The following is a 22,706-nucleotide window of genomic DNA, read 5'->3' as shown; positions in this document are numbered from 1 at the left end:
TGAGTGCAAGGTTTAAGATTTGCAATCGGGGGGGGGGGGGGGGCGAAGGGTTGGGCGGAAGAGGGCGGGATATGATCACAGCTGGGTATAGCTCTGGCCAAAATTGGCACTCGCAAACTAGACGCACTTGTGCCCATCATCCAAGAGGCGAATTTGTCTTTGGTTTTCCTCCCCGCTCGCAGACATCCTGAACGACGCGATCTTCAATGAGGACCACGACGAGATGGTGATCGTCAAGGACATTGACATGTTCTCCATGTGTGAGCATCACATGGTGCCCTTTGTTGGCAAGGTATGCTCCGCACTGCTTGTCACTGGCTCGGTTTTACGCATTCACCACTTTCTAACCTCTTTACGGAATGACTTGGCGCAACATGTCTTCGGGGTCGATAAAATACGTATCACTTTGTAGAAGGTTCAGCATAATTTCCCTCTTCTTGGTTCTTTCGGTAAAGTCACGTAGAAGGGAAATAATAAAATAATAAAAATAAAACATAATAAAATAATTCTCACGACGTTTCGGCCACAACGCAAGCAACCGTCCTCAGGTGAAGAACAGGTCTGTCAGAAAGACAGCGTCTGAATGGGCACCATCAGGCATGGCAGCGTATATTTAAGCGGGGTTGGAGGGGGGAAGGGGCGCCTTGGACAAAGGAATTTGCAAATTATTTTGTCAAGGCGCCCCTTCCCCCCTCCAACCCAACTTAAATATACGCTGCCAAGCCTGGTGGTGCCCATTCAGATACTGTCTTTTTGACAGACCTGTTCTTCACCTGAGGACGGCTGCTTGCGTTGTGGCCGAAACGTCGTGAGAATAATTTTATTATGTTTTATTTTATTATTTTATTATTTCCCTTCTACGTGACTTTACCGAAAGAACCAAGAAGATGAATCCCTGCAGTCACGAAAGCTTTAAACCATAATTTCCCTCTCAAGAGCCTGCTTGCTGATGAACGCTAATTTGAGTTGATGTCTACTTTGATATAATACAGAGGCTTTTATTTTGGGTTAGATCGCGTGAACATAAACGTGTCGTTAAACCTGCCACCACCCGAGATAGCCAATTAGTAAGGTTTGTCACGTAAATAAAACATGCCAATTCGTGACTAGTTCAGCACACGCGATGTGTTAGAGAGTCAATATCGTGGGTATGTTTTGTTTAAGTGACAAACCTTACTAATTGGTTGTGTCAGGTGGTGGTGGGTTTAATGACACATTTATATTTAGGCGATCTAACCCAAAAAAACCTCTATTATGCATATTTGTCGCGAAAGACGACGTGTTTAAAAAACTTTGACATTTGACCCCTATTCTTGGTCGTCTAACTGTACTTGTTTAGTGCCTTCCAGTAACATGTGTGGGTGCTAATGTGCAACACCAGTGATGGTTATCTCACTTTATTTTGGTGATTTCGAAAACTTTTGGTTTAGCCATATTTGTTTGTCGTAGTACAGAGTTAGACTGATAACTTTAATCTAAATTGTTTTACGGTTGTTATTGTTTGACTTGCATCCCACTGGGTTTTTGCACACAGCATTGATATACGGTGCTTTTTATGGAAGACTTTGCTGGTTTTTCCTGGATTTTTCTGTTTGCGTGTAGTCACTTTAAGATGTTTCTTGTTCATGTTTTTGTTTGTTGCGGTTGCACCCGATTCAAGAGCTGAATGGCTCACAGGGCTATATCTAATAAATGAAACTGAAACTGAATCTGAACCCGTGCTGGGTCTCGCCTATGTCGACTCAGCCTCAAATGGGTACCTGGTGCGGTGGACAAACATCAGCACTGGGGAGACAAAGGCGGCCGGGCGTGGTTCTGACCAACCACCGCCTCGCGTTCCGTGCCGGCCTTCATAGGTGCTCGCCAACAGCATTTGCCCCAACAGTCTGTTGAGGCGATATATCTTTGTCTTGGGTGTGTACAGGTGCACATTGGATACCTGCCCAACAAAAAGGTGGTGGGACTCAGCAAGCTGGCCAGGTGAGCAGTGGTGGAAACTGCGGGTCGTTGTAATCTGGCAGTGCACACACAAGCTAAAAGTACACCTCGTTGCTGGTAAAGAACAACAAAACGGGCAGTCCTTTTGTTTGCAAAAAAGCACGAGCACGGCTTAGGTTACATTATGTGACTGGGTATTTATAAACTCGTCTATTTTTGTGTTTTTTTCAGGATCGTTGAAATGTTCAGCAGGAGGCTCCAAGGTAAGAACTAAACAACGCAGCAGCTTGCACAACTCAGCGTATCCATCATCACGATCGTTGTTAATATTGAGAAGAAAATAAGCTGTAATATTAACAATTCATCATAACCAGTAACGACTATCTAGACAAACTGAAAACTAGTAATCAAAGTACAGCCAATGGGAGTGGAGCGATGAAATCGGAACACGCACGATACATCTATGAGTTTCAGCTGCATGAGACCACAGGCATCGATCGACATTGAGCTGTCTTCATCCAGCAGCGGATAGCGAATAGAATTGTAAAGAATAAATTACACACATGTATCTATATACACATGTATTGTATATAATATCAGAACACAACCTGCACTGACCAGTATGGTGAAGTGTGGTCTTCATCCATCAGCGGATTGACATAGGGTTATACACCATACTAATTGTATATACAACTGATAAATGGGCACTCTATGGCATGAGTACACAAAACAGCTGGGAGCCATTCGGGGCCATCAAATAGAGTAGATCGGGTTTTGAGTGGCGGTATCTACTGCTATGTTCCCGACTCCCTCTCCACGTGGTCCATCACAAATGGTTTCGTGACTTCTCTTCTTTGACACCGCCACCAGTACAAGAGCGGCTGACCAAGCAAATTGCTGTGGCCGTGACGGAGGCACTGCAGCCTGCAGGTGTTGGCGTGGTCATCGAAGCCACGTGAGTTGCACGACAAACGGTGTCCGTGGCATAAAATGGTCACTCAAGCCCGGTTAAAGCTACCCAATTACTGGGAGGCTCAAAGCGAGACACGTGGTCAACTGGCAGCCCTGCCTACTGGGACATATTCTTAGGTTTTTTCGGTAAAGTCACGTAGGTAAAAAATTCAAATTAATAAAAGTAAAATAAAAATAAAAATGATACAGCTATCGTGCTGTGACGGTTCCACCTGAAGACGGAAGCTTGTGTTGCCTCCGAAACGACGTGATTTTTATTTTATATTATTATTATTATTATTTTTATTTTACTTTTATTAATTTTAATTTTTTACCTACTTGACTTTACCGAAAAAACCTAAGAATATGAATCCTTGCAGTCACGAAAGCTTCAAATCTAGAATTAATACTGTGACATAGCCACACCAACATTAACGCGCAACTTCCACAATCGCGTTTCTAGCATTGTCCCCGTCAGCTGCTAATGGGCCCCATCTGCATCCTATGCCAACCCCACCCACTACTCGAGTAGCTCTGCCCGGACCTTTGCCCAAGCACGACGTTGGGGTTTTTGTTCAATGTGCACATTACTCTCTTGCACAATAGATGCGTTCTGATTTTTTAAAAAATAAGTTTTTGGACTTTTTTTTTTTAGAAAGCAGGCAATCGGTGACCCGTAAACAGCATGGTTTACCGTAATAGGAAGTCTTGTCTGTCTGTATCAAGTTATTTTTTTTTAAAGTTGAAGCTCGATCAGATTCCCACGAGATGACTCATGGCCTATACGTTACATTTCAGAGCAGTGAGTCATCACTCTCTCAGTTCTTGTATTTTTGTTGCGTTTCTGGCACAAAAAAGCAAACAAGTGGTTTCTATCTATTGGGACCTTTTTTGCCAGTATCCAAAATGATGAAAAACAAGGATAGGTTTTACCCTTTCTGGCAATTAAACGGGTGTTAAGATGTTCAAAAGCAAAATATAGATGCCATTTTCGAGGAAATCAAGTCTGCATTAACCACACGTACGTGTGGCAAAACTTGCAAACAAACGTGCTCTACCAAATTGTCAATTGCACACTGAAACTCAATTGCGTCGTCGAAGTGAAAAAGACAAAAATAATTAACTCGTCTCCCTCTTGGTTGGGGCTGTACCTATCTGTGCTGTCAGCTCTAAGCCAGTGGTAAGATATTCCACATTTCGTGATTAGGAATATAAATACATCAATTTTTGTTTAAATGCAGGTGAGAGTGTAGACTAACCCCCCCCCCTCTCTCTCTCCACCGCTCTGGGTCCTGCTACTTGCGCACGAGCAGCCACATGTGCATGCTGATGCGCGGCGTGCAGAAGATGAACAGCAAAACGCTGACGAGCACCATGTTGGGTGTCTTCCGGGAGGATCCCAAGACCCGAGAAGAGTTCCTGTCGCTCATCCGACACTGAGTGAGCAAAGCGAGTTCGTGGGCACGCCGCTGGCCTGCGGACCGCAACATTGCGGAGCACGCGACCACCGGTGATAGCAGCAACAACAACAACTCTTCCTTCCCAGACCCCCCTGAGAGCCTTCAACATTCAACCCCGTCCTGAGTAGCCGCTGCCACTGCACAAGCTTGTGCCGCTACATCTACACCTGTAGGGTTGTCGTGCGGTGACAGACTGGAGCATGCTTTGTTGAGGACAAAGTTGTACCATTGGAACCTCATTTGCCAGTAAAAATATGATAATTGTTTGTTTACCCTTCTATCTGGCAACAAAACAGGGTAAAAAACCAATTATCATACTCTGATGGTGCATTGTCTTTGAGTTGTGCGCCTTTTGGCGTCATCTGGTCCAACCCATGTGAGACTAGGCTCTAAGGAAAGCTGTCTCGGTTGTGGACCAATCAACTTCAAGGACAGTGCACATTATCAGAGTTATGTTTTTTGTTTGCATTATGACTGCAGGTATTGTGGTCTATGTAAACATGACTCCTTGTAAAAACAAGGTGTCAGTTTTGTTGCCAGATAGAAGGGTAAAAAACCAATTATGACAAAGTTGTAATTCATGGAAACAAAATCTGAAATTCTTGTAGGTTGCTAGAACAAGGGGGATGGGTGGTCCGTTGTTTTTACCAACCCATGAATCAGACCTCTAGAGATTCACAAAGGTAGCTATAATTGGAAATGGAATAAATAAATAAATATAAGTGAGCAGAGCCTCAGCCATATTTGCAATGTAGTCAAATGTCAGTCAAAAGGATTGTAATGTTGTGATCATATCCGAGACAAGAAAACTCAGGTTGAGAGAATGTGATACCACAAGCATCTAAATCCAAAATGTACAGATATCTACAAAAAAATATTTCATATGTTCTTGACGCATATTTACTCCAAATACAATTGAATCATATCCTGAGATTAAGTGCAATTGGAACAAAAAGAAAACTTGTGAAAAAATATGTATATTCATGCATACCTCTTATAATTTAATGTGTATGGTCTAAACTGTGTTTTTCAACAAAGCTGACGTTTGTTTGGTGCTCAGAGCTTCACGCATCTTTGATCACTCACTGGTTTCTCGCTAAGAAATTATGCTACTGGAAGCCATTTTCTTCCCATGAATTCAAACCTTTGGTTTGGCAACATGGCCGACGGACGTGGCACGGCACAATGAGTGGATGGCAACAGAGTCCAAATATAAATTGTGTCATGAACACAGACAGTGGGGCAGTGTTTATCCAATCCTCCTGGACTTGCTGCATTGGCTAGTAAATTATGCGCAAACAAGAAACACTAGCTGCTGCTGCTGCCGCCCAGAATTCATACCCATTTTTATGATCGCTTTTGTGCATTTAATTGTGAAAACCTTTTAAGGTCAATACTCGCCACTGGTTTATAAATGGGTGGAGTAGATGGGTGGTGTTTGACAAGTTCTTTGTTATCCAAGCGTGACCTTTTGTTATACTTTTATTATAAAACCCAGCCAGTCATCAATGGCGCAAGCAGCGTTCTCCACTCCGGGTTAATGCTGACATCTTGGGAATAAGCCCCAAGTCTTATTACTAAAATGTCAGTGACGAAAGTTGACGCAGTTTATAAGATATTGTACGATGTACATGATGCTGAACTTAACGGCTGTTTTAATATCAGGGTTATACTGACGGTACGTAAAATAAAAATACACAAAAGTCCTCTGTGATTATATAGAGGACACCTTTGGGTATCATTCGAGTTTTCATGCTGTTTACAATAAAAGTATGTTTTATTCACGATTACTTATCCACAACATCGTGGGTATCATGAAGATACAATCATTGTCTGGGAGACATATCACCGAGTGTGATATGATGGACTCAACCCCTCTTGTTCACTCACAACATTCATAATTATCACTATTACAATTGTAAGGTCTTCTCATTATCTGTTGTCATAACACGTTGTTTTAAGTATTATTTGTATTTACCGCACGTTTTCAGGTTGTGGGAAAAAAATATGTGTGGATTAACTTTCTTTTGCTTTATGGTGACGGCTTATGAGATGGCTGCATAGAAGAGGAATTTTATTTTGCAGTACTGATTTTATTATGTAATTTATAGAACCTGAGAGATCACACAGGCAGCAGACTTCAGTGAAGATGCAACATACGCCTCTATGTCACTGTCTGGGTGACATAACATTTGAGTGTGATGCAATAGGCTATGGGATGCTACTTGAATGTCAGCCTGGTATCTCTTATACCATTGAAAGCTACTACTAATGTCGATGGGAAACTGGGGATGGGTCCCAATGTGTCAAGCACAGGTTTCTAAGCTACGATTAAAATAAAATCGCAGCAGAAAAAGATGTCCACTTGTTCACGCAGAGATATCTCAATATATGTGTGCATCACAGTCAAATACCTAGTTTCCACGTGACAGATTGAAGCAAGCTGGCCTGACTTGGCAATATTACTCAAGATATCTTGTGAGTTGGGTCTTTCCCAGAAACACCGCTGGGTGAGATTTTACTCGAGTACACCTAAGGGTAACAGGTCAAACCGCATTGCGGCCAAAATGAAATGTAACTTTTAAATGAACGTATTGCCTCTCCACCTAAATTCTGATGGAGGGGATTCAGCCTCTTCCGTGAAAAGAAAGCGGCCAGGAAAATTGAGGCTGCAGCGAGAATTAGGAATAAAAATGACTGATTGATCCAGGAAACCCACACCGAGTCCATTTACTATTTTTGAGGAGGGTCCTGCATTTTTTATTTTTGCATGTTTTCAGCCGATTTTACAAGTGTGTGTACGTATGCGAGGAATCCGGAGAAAAAACGCATGCGGGGGGGGGGGGGGCATCACTCCCATGCAATTAGGACAGACGATATTCGTATGTACATCGTGGTACTGCATTCCCCCTTGCACGTCAGGGTACGTCACCCGAACACCCAACTCGTGCTGGGTAACGCGGAAGTTCGAATTCGAGTTTTCATGGCTCGCGGAAAACTGGGCAAAGGGGTTTCCCTCAAGTGAATAAAAGCGCGGTTGCTCATCTCCGTTAGCTGCCAAAAGCCTGTGGCTAAAACTCCACATTCCCATGGCGGGGATGAGTCTAAACTGTTGGGTCAACCGCTGTTATGCAGTGGTGCGCGTATATAAACATACACGCACCACTGCATAACTGCACACACCATGCATGTACGTTTACAAATGCAGTTGTTTTTGTATGTACATCATATTTTACTGGTGGGTTTATATTGATATTTTTATACACATTGCATATTTTGTACATACTATACGTACACATTTCCCGAACACTGCAGCAAACAACAATTGTAGAGCCCACAGAAGAGACATTACTCTCACCAACTCATGACCATGCTTATGGAAATGCCATATGCTCCCTTCGTGCCTCCTGTACTGTATCTGTAGTTTAGCGGTTTCGATTGATTCAGGGTTTTCTGCCAAAGTTGCCCAACCATTTGGTAAAAAAAAACATTTTGGCAATTGATGAAATTACTCAAATGGGACCTATGCACAGCAATCGGCGGCCCTCCTATTTGCATAACTTTGATGTCCCAAAGTCACTCTTGCAAATGATACGTTGCTCGTGTCTTGAGGTCTCACCTGGTTTTAATAACATAAATTTCAACCACAATCCTTCGTGTAAAATGTAGCGCTCACACTTGGGGTTGTCCATGTTTTGTGATATTTAATGGTGCTGCGTATAATACTTCCTCGTGTGTGTTGTGCCAGAGTGAAATGGGAGGAGTACATATTTGGGGTTTAGGGTATGAATGTAACCCAAATGGAAATGTAACTTAAATTTGTATTGGTAAATCGTGAATTCAAATCTACAATGAGAAACCGATCACAACAAAAGAACGAGTGCAGGATGGCAAACAAATAGATTTTACAACACACAAACATTTGAACTACATATATTAAAAAAAAAACTCTCACCTTTTTCTAAACCACTAGTTCAGAAGAACTGTTTGGTGGCATTTTTGGTCCTAGGCCATGAACTTGATACATTGAGAGAAAACATGGGACAACCAGTCCCACACTCAGTTTTTTTCAGTTGGTTCAAGAAAAAAATGATCACAATGCAGTTTTTTTGAACTGGTGGTTTTGCATAAGTCTTTGTATAAAGCTTTTGTACATCTGTGTGTGTTGTTAAATCTACATCGGACAACAGTGTAGAATTGTGAAACATAACAATTCAGTGGATTGTTTTCCAAAACGCAAGTATTTTAATTTGTATGGAAATATATATTCGGTGTTGTAATTGTATAAGTTTACATTTCCAAGCATTTTTACATGTGTATATTAAATATATGTCTATTATACTGTATGTAAAGTGGTTTACATTTAGGAAATAGCATCAAGTGTTGCCTTGAATTTGACTTATTTGATTTAAGGCAAACGTACAGAAATGGATGTTTAAAATTGTTTTAAAATGTATTGCTACAGGTAATTTCTATTACACGACAAGCGAGGCTCCTGTCGAGGTCTCGATATCCAATTGCTTTGCATCAACAGACTTCGACTTGTGATGTGCGCGTCTTCAATGCAACCCGGTTTCAAAATTCCGCGCAACATATGATGACCAAAGGAAGTTCCTGCAGCACAAAGTGAAACATGCATCCTGTGCCGAATACCTTATGGCAGTAAAGCAAGCCGCTTGCTCAGTCATGGAATAACCCAGATATAACACAATGGGCTATCACTTGTTTTTTATTTAGAATACATCCTACATAACCATCAGAACTGCACTTGCTTCAGTTGCACAAATGAGACTGTCCACATATATTGTTTGAGCTTGCCTTGGACGAATTAGTTGCAAAAGTACACTTTTTCTGATATAACCTGATAAATCGTCTAAGCTCCGATTAGCAAGGTTGGCAAAGTACGGTGGGAAATAAGTTCAGCATCCATGCATGCTGGTTATCATGAGAAACTGGGATATTAACCCATAATTTCAGCAGTCAGCGATTTAACTCCAGACATCGGAAGAGTATATTGGGTCCCACATGTCGCCCCGGCCAACTGTCCCCTCTCAATTTGGCGTGAGCCTCAGTCGTAACGCGAGAAAGTGATCACAACAAAAGTTGGTGCAGCGGACTCATGACAAAGCCCTCTCAATATAAAGGGACAACAGGGCCTTCTGGTCTTAAATCCAGTCGGTACTGTTATGATCAAATGCTGTTCGTCAACGTTAACTGGAGTTCATGCTTAAACGCACCAAGGACAAGTTAGACCATTACCAGCCTCCTCAGCCAGGCGTAGAAACATCAAAAACACTTTTTTTTCCTTCTTGGTTCTTTCGGTAAAGTCACGTGACTTTACCGAAAGAACTAAAAAGATGAATCCCTCCAGTCACGAAAGCTTTAAATCGAAATCAAAAACACTCTCACGATTTGCTCATGTCTTACACGATCGAGAGGGGAGAAGCACAACTACAGTTCTTGCTGTGCAAGATGTACGAGCACATTTGTCAGCGGATAGGTTGGCGAGGGAATTGTTGCGCAACGAATGAAAGTTCTGGCCAGGGGAAAATATTCTGCCCTACGACACCGTGCACGTGTACGAAGAGACACAACGGTCACAGAATTAACTCAAAAGTGACGGCGTCTCTCTGGTTGAATGAGCAAGGCGGTGGCTCGTCTCTGTTGGTAGCCCTGAACCAATAGTGGGAAATGCTGTTCTGTTTTGATGGATTGTAACAGTTGAACCACTGTGTGCGTCCCGAGGCTTCAACGGAGCAGTGTAGCTGGACTTAAGAGCCTCGGTGGATGATCTGTGTTGTAACCCGGTTAGTGCCGACTCCAGTTCTTGCAACACTCGGTGTCCTCGGGTCTTATAATTAAGGTATGTGCAATTTGCATTGTGCAATTACCACATGATATGTCGGCACAATTCAAGTGGCCGGTAGCTAAAATATGTATCTGATTAAGTACACTATTTCTACATGTTTGCTTTGATACTTTAAGTAAAACAAATCCAATGCCGTAAGGGAGGTATGGATACAAATAAAAACCTGGAGCCGAGCATCGCGTATAGTTAAGCAAATAGTCAACATTACGTATTAAATAGCTTGATAGAGGATATTATCCACGGGCCAGGTACAACACCTGAACCCCAGAGTCTGCAACCAAAACAACATGAAGCATGTTGTTTGAATTTGGTAAAGAAAAAAACCCTCAATATTACAAGAGTCGCAGTGCGTGTGAATTCGAGACGGCGGTCCTTAAAAAGAGCCGCATGCGTACGTAGCCAAACGTGCTCATCGGAGGTGCGGCTCCGACCCCTGCCTTGAAAGCCCCCCACCCCTATGCTAACACGCGCTCGTGTGCTTATCGCGCAACAGACGAGAGCTCACATCAGGAGTAAAACAGCTGACGGGGGCTGATGGTGTGGCCACAACGTTGCTCGGTAGGCCGGGCACACGACGCAGCGTTCCCTGGATGTTGACCACCGTGCACTCGTCACAGATGTGCTGCAACATCATTCGTGCTTTGCACATTTTTTGTGTTCAGTTTGTTGGCCTTCCCTCGCATCTCCGATGAGCATGGTTGGCTACGTACGGTGCGAAAGAAGATCAACACACGTGCGCTACATTTACTTTTCCCATGTTGTACGCTTGTACCGTGGCGATGGCTCCGTGCAGTTGTTTCATGTCAGGAAATATACAATGTTGCGGGGCAGATTTTTCAATTCCCGATTTGGTGTCTGAAACTGCTAAACGCCAGTGGCCTTACCTTTTACAGCTATACGTCGTCGGAAGAGTCTGCCTTTAATAGCTTTGCGAATAAATGTTTGAACGTGGAACATTTTTCGGTGTACTTACCTTTGTGAGCGAACTCCAGCTGGATGTACAACGGCATTTAAGGCAACCGTTACCAAGATACTTGGCATGGACAGTGTTTAACACCAATTCCTTACGTTCCTGGTGCTGAAATGCATCCATAAGAAAAGCCACACTCAGCCGTAGGACTTGTTTTCAGGAGCGGCCGGCATCGGTTTTATTGATTTAAATATATTTTCACCCAATCAATTCAGTGTTTTCACACTCAAAGCAAATGGGATACCCGACCACCCGGAGAATACCAGCATGCGCGAGAAGGCAACACTGTCCCGACACAGATGGAAAGAGATTGCGATGAGTCAACGTGCTGCACTGCCTTTTCTTGGCTTGCCTTGGTATCGGACATCGACGAACACGGGGGGGGAGGGAGGGAGTTTCACAACATTTATGCGATCCATCAACCATCGCCTCCACAGGGCTGAATGACAACAGGCATGCGCCACCACTGCCCAGCGGTGGACCTGCGTAGATTTATTACAAACGCTCATTTGCCTAACAAGTCGTTCATTAAAGCCCGGTCGAAAATCCTAAAGAGGAACAATTCTGAAAAACTGTGAGACTTGGTGCACCATCAGGTGAAAGGTCAAGGTGCGGCCCTGCAATTGCTCGTCACGACACCCCTCGAGGGAATGTGGCCTCATCTTTTACGCTGGCCAGACGTCTTGGAAGATATGGGATTACCTACACTTTACCCCACCTGCCAATCGACTGTGATGCACCCAACTTAAATTTACGGAGGATAGAGGCGGCAAGGAGGTTGGGGGGGGGGGATCCAATAAATAGGTTTCAATTGCCCCCGCTGGGAGAACGAACAGGAATTACCAGACAGAATCAGAATCTTTATTTATCCTGGAGAAATCCGATGAGCAATGAAGCTCTTTTTTCACAGGTGTCCAAACCAGTGCGCGCAAGCCACTGGCACTTCGGCAGAATCCCAACGCAACACTGGCAGCTCAGACAAAAAAAAATCACGCAAACAAAGACGCACTTTACAATGTATATTTCCGCTTGTATTTGTATAGCAAACTCCGATTAACACAAATACGAAAGTGGAGTCACTATACGTATTCCCTCATCAGAAGAAAATGCAAAGGCAACGCCAGGAAGTTTCATAACCAATCTGTTATCTCTAAAAGTTACATTTGGAGAAAAAAAATCAGCATGCCTGCAGCTTATCCAGCGATATATAAAAAAAACAAATCTTAGTGTCTGAAAGATATAGCAATTTTTTAAGTATTTTTCATATGGCACAACAAAAAGGTACATAAATATGAACACTATGCCCAAGGCATACACCGTAGATCAAGTTTGTGAAAACAGCAGAGTTAACAGCACAGGGGCAGACTTACGATTGTGGAAGTTGGTACATGGAGTGTGCTGGTTTTGAACGTTACTAAACTCGAGGTGTCCCATCATCTTACACGGTTGGGATAGAAAAATAATCTCAGTTTAGGAAGTGCTAATCATAGTTCTGGTTAAATGGTGAACGGAATGGCAGCTTCAATTATGACCACGGGAACATCACCTCGACTCTCCGTGTCCATGCCCCTTGCAGAACTCCAGATCTGCCACCAAGCTAGCGTACTTCCATTTTAAATGGGATGTTCGTACCGTTGACATAACAAATATCTCCATGAAGCCAATGCACTCGAATCACACAAGTAGGTTCTACTTTACCATCGTGTGCGTGTTAATTCCAAGCGCTAAAACAATTGACTTTTTTTTACGCTACCGTGACACAATTTGTATGCATGTCTGTCCCTTCATAAACAGCAATGGATGCCCTTGCATTGATTTTCTTTGTTTTTTAAGCCAATGCAATATTGTGCCAAGGTCACTGATAAGGTTACAGAGTGAAAAAACACAACATTGATTACATGGATACAAAAGCCGGGGCATTTCGTTTTAGATCATGCCTCTCAAATTAAATGTTCACGTTAACGCTTCAGTCATCACTGCTCCTTTAGTTGCCTTCTAGGAAAAGGGGAAAACAAACCTATGGCAGACGTAAGTCAAATGTTTGGCAAATGATACATTATAGTAATTCAAAATATTAAATTTCATCGTTTAGGGTCATTGAAAAGATTACAACATAATTTTCGAAAGGAGAAATGTAAAACAAAGTTTTTTTTTTGACAATGACTAAGCACAAAATGGCCAACTCTTGTGAGTGCTGTTGTTTTATAAGTCTATTTAACTTAACAGTGGATGTCATGCTTTGGTAACTAAAACCATCTGAAGTACTTGGTGGGCTATGTCTATAACATACTTTTGCCAAGTTCTGCCACTCAAAATTCTTCAAGTCCAGAAGAGCAAGGCGCGAATACTTAAACCCACCAACAATGAGCGAAACTGTTTTTCAAATTCAATTAAACATGTTTTGCCATTAAACCCAACAGAATTTCCATCAACAACGCAAGGCCAATGTGATGACATTTTGTCCCACAGAGATCCATGTACAGCAAACTTGCAAATAAAGAATAACCAAAAAAATAAGCATTGCATTATACCAAAAACAAGCAAGCACACGCGTTGTTTATAATGTATATATATATGTAAAAAATAATAACAATTAGGAGTCACGGGGCATCTTATGCCAGACCCGGTCAAGCTCCTTTTGCAGCTTCAGCACCGCTCGGGTGCAAACTGCGAAACCAAATATATTTAAAAAATAACGCTCCAATCATCTTCTTGGTTCTTTCGGTAAAGTCACGTAGAAGGGAAGTAATAAAATAAAAATAAAACAATAAAATAATTCTCACGACGTTTCGGCCACAACGCAAGCAGCCGTCCTCAGGTGAAGACGCTGTCTCCCCAACAGACCTGGTCTTCACGTCATGAATTATTTTATTTGATACCTACGTGACTTTACCGAAAGAACCAAATAGTAAATTTAGATTTAAAGCTTTCGTGACTGCAGGGATTCATCTTCTTGGTTCTTTCGGTAAAGTCACGTAGAAGGGAAATATTTTTTATTTAATTAAATTTTTATGTTGTATTTTTATTCTTTTATTATTTCCCTTCTACGTGACTTTATCGAAAAAACCAAGAAGATTAATCCCTGCAGTCACGAAAGCTTTAAATCGAAATATAATAAAATACAATTCTCACGACGTTTCGGCCGCAATGCAAGCAGCCGAAACGTCGTGAGAATTGTATTTCATTATGTTTTATTTTTTTTTATTATTTTATTACTTCCCTTCTACGTGACTTTACCGAAAGAACCAAGAAGATGAATCCCTGCAGCCACGAAAGCTTTAAATCGAAATTTAACGATCCAATCAGTGAAGGGCAGTAGATTCGAGTAGATGAAGACCCCAAATTGTGTGGATTTATAGAGCTTACACAAGTCAAGCAGGGCAACGTCAGATATATATAGCTTTCTAATTAGCCATGCAGCTTCTGTGCATGTGTTTAACTGCCACTCGCGTGTACCTTTTCTTTCAAATATATAATTTTTGGTACTATTGCTAACTTGTGAATATGTACTGTTGAGTGGGAAGAACAAGTGTGCCGCTTAACACCGGGGTTGAGTGTCCATTGTAAGACCACTCAAGTGTCAACGATGTCTATAACTATATTACGAGAATTACGGCAAAGCAAAGAATGGTGGGAATTAGACATCGTCCAAAGCAACACAATTTTTTAAACTCATCCAAAATAAAACTTCTCGACAGATTGCATTGAGTGGTGCTTTTAAGTGGGACTGCAATATCATCTCCACATTCAATTGTGGATCATACTCGGGAGGTTCTTGAAAAAACACATTTTGCCAAGTAGGCAGTCTTATCGTTCGATTGCGTAACTTGTCTCGCGGCTTCAGAGCAAACGATGACAAGTGATTAAGATTGACTTTTTACTTTTTACAAAATGTGCGAGCTTCCCTCCCGCCCACGTAAGTTGAAGAACCAACGTTTATAACTACGTTACAATCTACGTTATAACGTAGTTATAACGTAGTTATAACTACGTTATAAACGTCATCTCTCTCTATCCAGTTGTTGTCAATAAACGATAGACAACATCTGGTTTGTAATCCTGTATTTACAAATGGTAGCTCCCAGAGCCGCAATAAGTTCAATCAAGTGACTTTCCAATGTTTTACAGTGGTTCTTTGTGTAAAGTCATTCGTGAATGCCTCGAGACCGTTGAGTCATTATCCTTTAGATTATGATGCAACCTTGGGTGAGAGTCCAAAATTAGCAATGTTGGTTCTGTGGTCTGACATACAGATACAACAATCACTCCCAATTCACGGACATATTCAACGTGAAAACAGACCAGATTCGATGCAACCCAATCGATTTAGGATGGTGTGAAAAAAAAACAAGGTTGATCCCTTGTAGAGAGCACTGGGAGAGATGTTCACAGCCACTACCCAACCACGACTCTATCCTTAATGATGTTGCCTCCCTAAGAATGAATGCCACTCCTTAGCAGCAACGTTGCGTTATCCTTTCAGGAACCAGTTCTGTGCAGTCAATGATGCAAAAACGGCTCTACACGAGGCAACTGCCTCGTAAGCCTTCCAAATACAGCTGGTCCTGAACCCCACGGCCATTGTTGTACAACACTGCTAGGCCACCACTCATAGCAATACGAGCACCTCTTAATGGAAAGTGTGCTGCTATCGTATTTGAATGTTTTCTTATAAGCACAATTCCCTCCGTTGAGTGCATATTGACACACAATGTCGGCTTAGTCTCACACACACATCACATCCGTAGAGATCAAAACTATTTCCAATAGCATCAGTGTGCATAGATCAAAATCGCTTGTGAACACTGGCACATACAGAGATGGTAGCCTCCACTAAATCTCCTCTACAACAGCGGAATGCTCCGAAGCCCATTGCCAACACCTGTGGTTCTGCAAAGGTTGCCACCTGCGCCAATAGGTATAGGCAATGACCACGGAGGTGATTTTGTTTTTTGTAGGTCTCAACTTGCCAACAACCTCTACTAGTGCATTTCAATTATATTCATTTCTTATGTAAGAAAAATAGACTTTAAGTGGCGAATCAAGCACGTAACGCCAAGCAGATTAAACTACGGCAACAGCAACGTCAAGGGAATATTTATTTTGGCGTCAGGAGCTCATCTTTGCTCCCTGGCCAGGCACTTTTCAGCAGAACCAATAAAAATACTCAGAAGCTCCATCAAGACGTATACCTAAACTAACATGTATGGTAACAGTGAAATATTTGCAACAAGTAGGGCCCCTTTTATGATATTTTCTGAATTCATACCAACCCAGTAAACCATATTGTTACATTTATACTTCAACAAAGAGTATAAAGTTTAGAAAATGGTTTGTGTAAAAAAGAAAGTTAAGTAATGCTTCTGCATAAATTTTTTTTTTGGCACTGCTCATTGCAAATTTTCAAATCTATATATAAAACTCAGGCAAAAGAATGTGTTTAAAAGCCCATATTCAGGCCATGAGTTTGTGGTGGGAGGTTATTGGAGTCGAGCGATGTAATGAGGCTGCTGCCGGGCACAGAAGACAGCCAACACCACTCCATCTAGATCGTTGATGTTCTTTCCATTCCGTCTGCAACAGAGAATTGGTCAACATGTTACATGGATGGACAGGTCGACAATGGTAAGGGTGCGCTTACAAGGGAAGGCTGAAAGATACCCCCCACCCAGTGACACCCTCAGCATTATCTTGTAAAGGAAAAGCAAATGACCAATGCAAGATCTCATGCATAATCTCAAGAAGGAAATATAGCGCGTCCCCGAATACAATTGCATTTTTTGGAGGATCTACTGAAACTAAAACGGGGGGGGGGGGGGGGGGGGAAATATTGCACTCCCAAAGCTCAAAAAATAGTAACGGATGTAAAGCAATGCTGACTTGTTGCGAGGTGCATCGCCACACAGCACAGAAACGTCACAATCTAAAAAAAATAGCTACATTAGGTCTTCATGGAAATCATGGGGTTATGGCAAAAATAAGTGGGTACATCGGGGAACCTTTGATGTTTACTGCTGGCCGAGTCGCGCTTGAAGAAGAGCCTCTTAGCTCACTCGGCTTTACCCGGCAAAAATTTGTGATTCTGATTCTTACCCCTGAAACAGCTCAATAGTGATGAGAAACTCTATCTCAGGAGATATCAACTTAATAAAAAAAACATGAATAAATTTAACTTTAATTTGTTTTAATCGACATGAACCAGTACGTATTTGTATAATACGTAAGTATACAACTCTCACTTGGGCTTTAGAGATGTAAAAACATGACTGAATAATAAATTAACTTCTCAGAAAATCACGGTCAAGGGCAACAGATTACTGACATCCCGCTTGACCGATGACCTTCCAGACGATCACGCCCCCTGTCTCGTTATTACCAACACCCTTTAAACGACCAATACGGAAGGGAATAACAGGATATAATGATGCGCTTGCAACACGGCATCCAATAACACGTAACTATGACCAGACAAGATGCCTTCTCAAATGCAACAGAAGTTGCGCAAGGACTATCAACATGTGTTCCTGCCAACAGTGAGCCAAACACAATAAGCGGCAATGTAACTATAGACAGGGTGGTTCTGTATCAACAACCACTCGGAAAAAGACTGAATGCAAGCTGCTGTCCTGATTGGTGGTTGATAGGGCTGGTTTAGATGAAATTACAATGATTATCCTAAGAGTCAGCACTTCCATCACTGAGCCAGTTTTGAAGAGCTGACAGTTTTGACTTCTATAAAACACAATATTTCCTGTACAAAATTATTTCAGATGTTAAATTGAACATTGAGACGGACATTTAAAGGAGGATATGTTACGCCAAGATCATGACCAAAATGCCAAATATTAAAACTAACATATTCTTTGGGTCTTTCGGTAAAGTCACGTATATAGGTTCAAAGAAAATAATAAAATAACAAAAAACTATGACGTTTCGATCGCAACACAAGCGGTCATCACCTATTTGGTTCAATGACCCTATCCGCATCAACAGCAAAACAGTCAGGATGAACAGTGTAGCATTACAACAGGGGAAATCATAGAAATACTTCTCATGTCACATCAATATGGTTATTATTCACCATGTGGGGGGGGGGGGGGGTCTCAATCATATGCTCTCAAACAAGTGTTTACAGCATGTAAATAAAGCTTAAATTTGTTTTTAAGAAATTCAAAATTAAAGAAACTAAATAACAATTTTGATTTATATGACGCATTATTTTGTGGTTTCATTAATGACTAATTTGAGACCATCAACTCAGCACTAACACTTGAACACATGCTTTAATCACGTGGCTGAACAAACACAGCTTAGAACCCATGTGGCACCAACTCAGTGGTCAGACATACCCCCACCCCCCTCCAGCTCCCACAATGCAGTATGTAAGGGGAGTAGACAGCTTCCATCTCCAAATTTGCAATATCCACCTTCAAGGGCATGCTCCGTCATGCTCCGGCACAGCGACTCCAGCCTCGTATTTATCTCCGGCTCTGTCACCAGAACTTGAAACTCTGTTCCAAAACAAGAAAACATGTGTAAAAAAACGAACTCCGTGCAAAATCAAACAACTAACAGGGGACAATAACATCAGAACGTGCAAACCAGGTCATTGTTCAGTTGACCTTGAACCTTTGCCACCCACCGGCTGTGACTGGCCAACATATGGAGGGTGGGACTCATTGCAGTGCTGTATACCGCTCTAAAGCTACATGGCTAGCAGACGATGCGAGCCATGTTGCTTCAGAGGAAGTGACAGCACCTGGAGCTACTAAATGCGGTCTACCAAGAAAGTGTCAAAATATACGTCTGCAATAGTGATTTGGAGGGGAGGTTGGTGGTTCATTCAAACATCTCTGTGTACGCGAGACCCCACCAACGCAGAGCAGTGCAATGGCAGTGAAGATATAAGGTTGTTGTCCTTTGTAGGGACTTTAAGCGTCATCTACCAGTATACTCTTTGGTTTTTTCGGTAAAGTAACGTAGGTAATAAATTAAATGAAAAAACAACTAAATTAAATCACGACGTTTCGGAGGCAACACAAGCTTCCGTCTTCAGGTATGAATCCTTGCAGTCACGAAAACTTCAAATCTAGAATATACCAGTATGCACAAATTTTCTCAAACTGGAGTTCCAGTTTTCTACAGCAGGACTCTCAAATAAAGGACATTCACGTTTATTATGTTAGTTGTCAACGCCAAAACATTTTCTTCGCATCACATTATCTGCTATGGCAAATGCTGCCCGCCCCACCCCTTCAACCACCAACCTCAAGAGATCACTGACATGAGAACGGCCTACACTTTCCACTGTCCAGGTAACATACATTTCCCACTCCTTCTTTCGTAAAGGCTGACATAGATGCAGAGCAACTACAATTTCACATTCAGGTGTTACAAGCCAGATAACCGCTTCAGGAGCAGTGGAGTGCATCGCTGTAATGTCTCCGTCGTATTCTTGGATCAGGCATTGCGTCGTTATTTGTTGTACGGTCTTGCTCTGGATGACCGCAGTCGCACATTGCAGAGTAGTTAATCTTCCATTTCATAATAAACTTTTTGGGTTAGATCGCGTTATTTATAAATGTGTCATAACCCTCCACCACCCGACACGGCCAATTAGTAAAAAAAGTGTCACGTTGATAAAAGACAAAAAGTTCACTACTTTAGCCCACCGGTGTGTTGAAGAGTGAAACCACAACATTTACAGTTTGAGTACGACGTTTCGCTGGTAATTGCATCCAGCCTCATTGGGCAATTCCCCAGAATGGTGAGGCTCTGCTCTTGCTCCCGGTCTTAAATAGAGCAGCAGCAGCGTGACGTCATCATTTAACTCATCATTTGTGCATTAGGAGGTATCCACCTCTGCCATGGTTTGTGCGGTTGAGTTTTAGGGTGGACCATAAATGGAAGGAACCGGAGAGAGGAGGACCTGGCAGAGCACGGCTTGACGACATAAAAAATTGGGCCCAGGCAGATTTGAACTCCTCGAATATATTGGCACAAGACGAGAGGAAAGTGGAAACAAATAACACAATGTTGCAGTGCAGTGGACACCAACGGGCTATCTGCCCTTGGATCGTGATGATGATCTCATGTTCCAACACCTGAAAAGTGTATGACTTAAAATGGCAAAGAAAAAAAAACTAAGAACCAAAGATCGTAGGAAAAACAAAAAGGCAGTGTTTTTTGGTACTTTAGGCTCAGCTGAAGCAATCAATGACTCAATGCGATGGGACAATAAAATACATTACATCGGTCAATAACTTGCTCTTCTGTGTCACTGCGTCATTCATGCAGGTACTCGGCATATGCCCCGAATAATTTCCACTGCATCCCCATTAAATTTCTTTGCATTTTCCCATGTGCTTGTGAAACGCTCAATGAGAGCCAAAGCAACGAACGTCACGTAGCCCGGGCATGGACACACAGATGACTCAGTTGTTTCCAGCAGGTGCAAACAGTAAACTCAATTAGCAAATTGAATAATTGTACTTGCAAAGGTCACCCTGAAAAAGTCAACTAATAAGATTATCCAGTGGGGTGGGGCTGGATGGCTCAGAGATCAGAGCACTGCGTTGGCACCTCTTAGACCCTGGGTTTGAATCCACACTGCCGTACATTATTAAATTGCGTTAAGTGACACAAAATAATGATCTCAGCCCGATCACCAATGATGGCACAAAAAATACCATCTTAAATTTGGTATTTCATTTCATTCAATTATTATAATTCAGATTTGCGGCTTAAATATTTCAAATTTGATTGACTTTTTTTGCAGGGAATATAAATGGAGTATTGAAGTGACCTCAGAAGTAGATCTGTGGCATCATCTTCAAGGGCTATTCTCTGACATGGGGTTATTTTTAAGGTAAGTGAAAAATATGGAAATGTCATCATTCCATGACATGATGCCAATAACACAATTGGAATTTCATTGGGGGAAAAAAGCAAAAAAAGAATAAAAATCACGTCTTCTCCAGCGAGTATTTTTTCGATCTTCAATTGCACCAGTCAATCGAATAAAATAAAATGTGTTAACAGAATGTTTTATTTATATATATTCATGAGGTAATTAATCTGGAATACCATTTTCTGCCCAGTTCGAGATGGTTATTCATCAATGAAATTAACAAATGCATAATTGCAAGTAATCATCTTTATACATATAAAAATATTACAATATATTTCATTGCAAATATCAACGTATAATTATAGTCCTATGTATCAATGTGTTGATTCAGCAACTAAAATCTATTCTTACACACAATGCTTGCAAATTGTGCTGTATACAACACATATATACATATATTTAATGAACTTATGCAAATAGTATGCAAACAGATTTCTATAAAGCATTGCATTACAAGCACACATCAACACAGCCAGCAATAACAATGCTTGCCCATATCATAGCAAGGAAATGAAATGTCTGGCGATTGTTGTGATACCTTTTATGTCTACAGTTCATGAAAACATCATGATGTTGTTATTTCCATTAAATGAAACCGAAGGGCGATACAAATTTTCACGCACTGCACTATGAACTGGGCCACCAGTGCGATTATAGGACATGGCTAATATTAGTGGCAGGTGATATCTGAACATATCCATCAACCAATGAGCAACGGCCAGTGTGGTGAAGTATGATCAAACAAACACACATTACCTACATGGCATAAAGCGGGCCTTCATCTAGCAGTGGACTGACTATGGGCTTAAAAGCTAACAATAAAACAAAAAAACGTATGTCCCTTTCTCAATTTATTTTAGGTGGAAAGTCATTGCCAATCACACCACTAGATATTTTTAAATCGAATTTTACATTTTCTGCCAAAAATCCTTGGAGCTGCCTTTTTCGCCATATCATGATGTATTAGGCCTTACGTCTTTATCAACACTACCAATGTTGTTGATGCAACCACACAGCACATATTGCTTTTCCTTCTGCCAGATACCCACAACTGTTGCGGTCAATATCTATCCTCCCAAACTATACTCTTCCAATATCCTATCATCTGGCCCTGTCCACCAACCTCTGGTGACTCCACTCCAAAGGCTCTCTTCTTCATTGATTTGTCCTCTTCAAACATAACAGTCACTTTTACATGAAACTTAATTAGTTACAGTTCCACTACAATCTTTGTCTAAAAATCCATGCCTACCAATTGATGAGTAAATGCTCATTAAGTTGCTGCCGATAACGCCTTAACATATAGAGAACCACAGAGAATAAGAGCTATGGGGGTTGAATTTGGCACCGAGTCATGGCACGGGCTGCCTTTTCCTGCTTGTCTTTGGTTCCTCGTGCCTTTTGAGTTGTTTTCTCTCTTCGAGAGTGAGCGAAAACTGTGCAGCATTTTATAAGTAACATTTATTATTATTACCAATCTTAGCTAGCAAGCTTCTGGGTCAGAAAAAAACCATCCTACCAACAAGAAAGCTACAACTAAAACATAGCTTTCCTATTTATGCTGAACATGCATCCTATATGTAAGTATAAAGTCAATAAAAAAAACTC

General features: G+C 41.6%; 2 protein-coding genes across 6 annotated transcripts in view; one reads left to right on the top strand and one right to left on the bottom strand.

Annotated features, from left to right (window-relative positions):
- GCH1 (GTP cyclohydrolase 1) overlaps nt 1-11,172 on the top strand; it is a 29,002-nt gene extending 17,830 nt beyond the window's left edge. The window contains exons 2-6 of the mRNA XM_078596394.1: nt 183-292; nt 1,925-1,980; nt 2,170-2,201; nt 2,809-2,893; nt 4,203-11,172. Coding sequence (XP_078452520.1) covers nt 183-292; nt 1,925-1,980; nt 2,170-2,201; nt 2,809-2,893; nt 4,203-4,329 — 410 coding nt within the window. The 3' untranslated portion in view covers nt 4,330-11,172. The remainder of the gene's footprint in view (nt 1-182; nt 293-1,924; nt 1,981-2,169; nt 2,202-2,808; nt 2,894-4,202) is intronic.
- Nucleotides 11,173-12,194: 1,022 nt separating this feature from the next.
- The window catches only part of LOC144719992 (protein Smaug homolog 1-like), a 63,155-nt gene continuing 52,643 nt past the window's right edge, over nt 12,195-22,706 (bottom strand). For all 5 annotated transcript variants that reach the window (XM_078596389.1, XM_078596393.1, XM_078596388.1 and 2 more), the window contains exons 14-15: nt 18,616-18,699; nt 12,195-16,762 (exon numbers count right to left, since the gene is read on the bottom strand). In XM_078596389.1, the coding sequence (XP_078452515.1) occupies nt 16,734-16,762; nt 18,616-18,699 (113 nt within the window). In that variant the 3' untranslated portion in view covers nt 12,195-16,733. The remainder of the gene's footprint in view (nt 16,763-18,615; nt 18,700-22,706) is intronic.

The sequence above is a fragment of the Lampetra planeri genome, chromosome 7, assembly GCF_965212315.1.
Source record: "Lampetra planeri chromosome 7, kcLamPlan1.2.h2, whole genome shotgun sequence".
In the NCBI taxonomy this organism is placed as follows: Eukaryota; Metazoa; Chordata; class Hyperoartia; order Petromyzontiformes; family Petromyzontidae; genus Lampetra; species Lampetra planeri.
This window is presented reverse-complemented; position numbering and strand designations above follow the sequence as displayed.